The sequence below is a fragment of the Lycium barbarum genome, chromosome 12 (assembly GCF_019175385.1).
Source record: "Lycium barbarum isolate Lr01 chromosome 12, ASM1917538v2, whole genome shotgun sequence".
Lineage (NCBI taxonomy): Eukaryota > Viridiplantae > Streptophyta > Magnoliopsida > Solanales > Solanaceae > Lycium > Lycium barbarum.
In genome coordinates this window covers 16,984,434-16,990,261 of record NC_083348.1, presented here as the reverse complement: position 1 = coordinate 16,990,261, position 5,828 = coordinate 16,984,434, and the positions used below count along the sequence as shown (strand labels likewise).

Below are 5,828 nucleotides of genomic sequence, written 5' to 3'. Positions count from 1 at the left end.
AATGGAGAGATTGAGTCAATGTTCTTCAACAACAATCACTCAATAAACCTTTTGCAAAGCCTTTTCTTCTTGATTTTCAGAATATAATATAGTATTCTCGAGTAATATCTTATATATTATAGTAGTATGTTGTAGTATACGTATAAACTTGGTAATATAGGTATAGGTAGTAGAGTTTTAGGCAGATTATGATGAAGAACTCAAAATCCTAGCAGTCGATTAGTCTGAGTTCAATCGGAAAAAAAATCCCTCCCCAAAATATCACAACCTCTTTCTATTTATAGCATGCAAAAATCAATTTAGGGATAAAAATGGATGATTCTAGGTTTTCCTAACCGAATTTCCCCCTAAATTCTCAATCTCATTACAAAAATCAAATTCAAACAAGTAATGACAAAATAAATACAACACATCATACTAAATCGTACTAAAATCCCTAAATCTTCAAAAATTGTACAACAACAAGGATCAAAATAGTACAAACCATAAAAAATCCAAAAGAAATCGTACCAGCATTGTACAAATCAAAACGTTGGAAAAAAGGACAACACCTGTCCTCAATGATGAGGATCCTTGAGGGATAGCAACCTTAATCGTCATTTGGCATCTTGGTGTGATAGCACAAGATGGCTAAGGGTTCCATGACCCCGCCCTTAGCATATCACACCACCTAATGACGCGGTTGTTCTTCCTCCAAAGATCATCAGGGTAACACTGGCAGTGGTGAAGCCGTGGTGGCAATGAGAGCAAACCCTAGCCGCCACGATTTTCTCTCAAAAGAGAGAGATGCAGTTAGGGCGATGGTAAATGACGCATAAAATTAAAGGGGGAGGGGTAAGTATATTATTTACTTCCTCCCTTTATAAAATATAACACAACTTTTTTAAAAATAAAACATATAGTTTAAGTTAATAGCTTAAAATGCCCTCATAAAATAATATTTTGACGAAGTAAAATTTATAATACGTCTTTTTAAAATACGAGGTTAAAAAAGAGCACAATATTGATATACTCCGAAGAATATTTTAAAATGCGGTCAAAATGAGCCGTAATGCATATGTCGTCTTAATTAACAATTTTTCCGAGTTAAACAAAGCGGGATAGGTATTTCCTTTTTGAATTATATTTATGAAAGCAAACAACTCGTAATTTTCTTGCAATTGTCAATTTTTTATAGAATAATAATTAAATTTCAAATTTTTGCAATTTTCTCGGGATTTTAAAATTTTAATTTTTTGAGCTTGCATCCTTGCTCCGTCTTTGACTGGGAATTTTGAAAATTAATATACGCGTCTTATGAGGTGAAAATTAGGTGTCAACAATTGCCCCTTCGGAGCTCGAGGATGGCAAGGCCATCCTTGAGCTACGAATTTGACAAACTCAATTTTTACCGAATAATAAAAGTTACAGCCCTTTTCGTGCAAAATTTCGAAAGTATGGCCCGACCACGGTCTCTAGGCTTCCTACATATCTCGGGTTACATGAGAATTCAGGCCGTTTGTAGTTCTGACTCTAAGAGGACTGGAAATAAAGAATTTTTGAGATTACCTCGAGATGTCCCAAGATAATCATAGGAATATGGCTGAGCCTCGAATTTTGAGCAGCCTACATATCCCTAGCTTTGGGAATCAGGCCAATTGTAGTTCGACTCGGTAGCCCAAAAAGGAATATCCCTTTATGTGGGAATCCCTTTGACTACTTCCGGTGAAAAACTCGACCGGAAGAGGTTTTCAAAAAGATTTATGTGTGCAGCTTCTTGAAGTGATGTTTCAATATCAGTGTAGAAAGCTTGATTCTCGTATACGGTTTTTGATCGGTTGCCCAAGAAGAGGTCCACGTTTGCTCCGCATGTCTTGAGTCTGGCTCTCTTGCTCCTATCTCGGTAGCTTTTCGCCATCTCCAAATGATGAGTCCTGCATGTTAGTCTTTTTTGAAAATTTTGATTTTAATGTTTTTATACCTGACTGGCATTTTGCCATTGTGTTGACATTGAAGTCATCCTCCGATATTATATCTGCCTTTTCGCAAATGCTTGTCCGTCTTCTTTCTTTTTTCCTGTAAGTGTGTGTTTTTTGTGTATTTTTGAAAAAATGATATACTCTGGATAATAATCACGATGCTTTGACCAGCTCTTTTTCATCACTTTCAGATGTTTTCATTATTCAATGATAACTTCCGTTCGGATCTGGGTCAGGCCATACCTCATTTGCGCGAAACCTACACACCCCAGTTCGGTTGTCGTTTTCGTAAAAAAGATATTACTAATGAAAACAATGTTTTCATGTGCGGGGTCACTTTTGTTTCTTATGACATCCGCCACCCCTGAAAATTTGGACTCACATCATTTTCACATACTGCGGTGACTGTCGCAAATCTGGTGTCGTCTGCATCGTTATCCTTATATGGAGTCTACGGTATACCAGTTCGGGACTACATCACTTATAATCAAAAATACCCAAATATAGCCTGCACATCAGAGTGCAGTATCATATTCCTTTCATGATGACTACTAGCCTCTGTGTCCAGAATTACAGCATTTAGTCAGATTATTCAAGTTAACTACTGCATACTCAAGTGCGGAGCCTTTTCTCATGACTACCACTATTCCTGAACCAGGATTACATTAAACTTGAAATAAATTATAGTAGCGACCGCAAATCTTGATGTAGGAATCACATTCGTATTTCAATGATTGTGGACTTCAACCTCGAAATTATGCTACCTATTTTTAGCTATATATATGGATGACGACTCAGCCCTTTCGGCACGTAGTCGTTTAATCCATATCGTCATCTTGAGGAATGAAGCTTACCTCGGTTGCAAGACTGACACCTTCCTTTTTTGACTCTGGAGAAGAATACCCACCAGTCGACAGAGTTCACATCTTCCGAAAGGACTAGACTCGATTGTGAATACGGTATTGCAATACCGATATCAACGCGTCATCTTCAAATTGTAGATTTTTAAGACATCTAATTAGTTAATCTATCAAGGCAAGCCATGTGACTTCTAGGCCGGGGTATTAATACCTTGACACAATACTGTTTAGTGCATACTAGACTTTCGGTAAACCGTGATTATATCTTTCAGTAGTCCTAAAATTTTCTTTGTAAAAAATCTTTGCGCTCTGCAAAACGAACAAACTTATCAGCGTAAACCAACTTTGCTTATGGAGGGCGTCATTACCCTTTCTTATACTCTTCTGTGCCGCTATTCCTTGAAGTTTCTTCCTCATTTGTCTTGTTGTCGTTATCCTGTCTTAAACATCTTAGCAAACAAGTTAGTGTAAACACATCCATGCTTGTTTGTTCCTGCATCCACAAAAAAAATTGTTAGTTTCCTATATGGTCGACCGCTCTCCCTGCACATGGACTTCTTTCGTTCACACTTCGGCAGGAAGGAATGTTCAATTTCCTTAAAAAAAACATTCCTTTTTTAACAAAGTTGATATTTTTTTGGGCGATGATTTTGCAAAACACATATGTATATTTGGTATATTACATATGTTTCGAAAATGAAATATTTTATACACGCCCTTTTAATGTCATGGCATTAGTTACTCAAATAAGGTCTTCCGTCTCCTCTTCTTCTTCTTCTTGATCTTGAGTTGTGAAATTTTGGAATCCCTTTCGAAAAAATTTCCCCAGGTTGTATACCTCTTTGTACCAACTCGAATTTTGCTATATCGAAGGAATTTTTTGAGACCCTCTCAAAAATTCTGCCCAGTGTAAGTGTGTACTTGTCGATTCTGAATTTTACTATGCTTGAGGAATTTTTGAGATCCTTCTCAAAAATTCTGCCCTAGAGTAGAAGTTTTAATCGGTTCGTTCTTTTGAACTGATGTATTTAAATTATTTTTTGAGGTCCTCTAAAAATTTCTGTCCCCAGTTTCCTTGTGGGGTTACCTTTAACTCTCTCTGGCTAAAGCATTTCTGAGGTTTTCTAAGGTTTATTGGGAATTTTGTTTGGAATGACCAAGCTCGGGAGAGTGCCTACATATCCTGTTTCGGGAATCAGGTCGAAACGTAATTCAGGGTAAAATATATTGGAATTTTTTGTGAGACTGAACTCAAAAGAGTGCCCACGTATCCTAAAATGGGAATCAGGTCATAACGTAGTTCAAAATACATAATTTTGGATTTTTGGGGTTAAAGCGACCGAGCTTGGAAAAGTGCCTACGTATCCCCTTATAAGTATAGGGAATCAGGTCTTCGTGTAGTTCGTACATCATTTGGATTTGGTTTTTTCTAAGAAAAATGCAAAATTACAGGTAGAGGAAATGCAATTAAAGTAACATAAACTATAAAAACTCTAGATCTTCGTAGCCATCTTCTTCTTCACACGTAGTATCTCTTGATGGCATCTGAATTGATTACCCTTGGCCACTCTTGACCGTCAATCTCAGCAAGTACCACGACTCCTCCTGATAGTACTTTTCGCACCATATAGGGCCCTTGCATGTTTGGTGTAAGCTTTCCTTTGTATTCCTCTTAGTTTGGGAATATTCGTTTGAGCACCAATTGCCTGGTTCTCACACGCTTGTTGAAAGCTAGCGCCGTTATTTGTTGGTATAGTTCACCATGGCAAACAACAACCATCCTCTTTTCATCTACCAAAGCCAGTTGCTCATACCTATTGCAGATCCATTCTGCATCGTCTAACTCGGCTTCTTGTACTATTCGAAGTGAAGGGATTTCTACTTCAGCAGGTATTACTGCTTCAGGGCCATACACCAACAGGTACGGAGTAGCCCCAGTTGAAGTCCTGGCAGTAGTGCGATATCCCAGTAATGCATAAGGCAGTTGTTCATGCCAGTCTTTGTAGTTATCAATCATTTTTCTGATGATCTTCATGATGTTTTTATTGGCGGCTTCCACAGCCCCATTCATTTGTGGCCGGTATGCGGTTGAATTCCGATGAGTGATTCGGAACTACACACACATCTTCTTCATCAAGTGGCTGTTCAAATTAGCCCCATTGTCTGTTATGACTGATTCTGGGATACCAAATCAGCATATGATGTTGTTGCGCACAAAGTCTGCGACTACTTTCTTTGTTACCGATGCATAAGATGTCGCTTCTACCCACTTGGTGAAGTAGTCTATGGCAACTAAGATGAAACGATGTTTGTTTGACGTAGCTGGCTCAATTGGTCCTATGACATCCATGCCCCAAGTGGCGAATGGCCACGGTGACATCATGGCATTCAGTTCTGTTAGAGGAACCTTTATCAAGTCTCCATGAATTTGACACTTGTGGCATTTCTGGATGAATTTGCTACAATCGTTCTCCATGGTCATCTAGTAATAACTTGGTCTTAAGATTTTATTTGCTAGTACGAACCCATTCATGTGAGGCCCGCAGGTTCCAGTAGGAACCTCTTCAATCAATCTTGTGGCTTCGATGGAGTCAACACATCTAAGTAATCCTAAATCTGGGGTTCTTTTGTACAGAACATTCTTGTTGAGAAATAAACCACTCACCAACTTCCTGGTAGTTTTCTTCTGATTGATGGTGATTCCTTCGGGATATTACTTTCTCCAGGAACATTTTAATGTCAACATACCAAGGTTTTCCATCAGTCTCTGCCTCTACAAAAGCACAGTGAGCCGGTCGATCTTTGATTTCAACTTTGACATGATCAATGTACCTATTGTCAGGATGTTGAACCATGGATGCTATTGTTGTCAATGCATCAGCAAGAACTCATTCTGGGTTCTTGGTATGTGCTTGAACTTTACCTCTCGGAAATGATCTGCTAATCTTTAAATAAGTTCGACATACGGTATGATCTTCTCATTTTTATGGCCCACTCTTCTCAAACCTGA

The 5,828-nt window shown here is 38.3% G+C and overlaps 1 protein-coding gene across 1 annotated transcript; it reads right to left on the bottom strand.

Annotated features, from left to right (window-relative positions):
* Positions 1 to 4,490: 4,490 nt before the first annotated feature.
* LOC132624147 (uncharacterized) lies at positions 4,491 to 5,294 on the bottom strand. The gene is made up of 2 exons (XM_060338970.1): positions 5,061 to 5,294; positions 4,491 to 4,931 (listed from the first exon to the last, which is right to left on the bottom strand). Exons 1-2 carry the CDS (start codon positions 5,292 to 5,294, stop codon positions 4,491 to 4,493), a joined length of 675 nt encoding a protein of 224 aa, XP_060194953.1.
* Between the last annotated feature and the right edge of the window lie 534 nt (positions 5,295 to 5,828).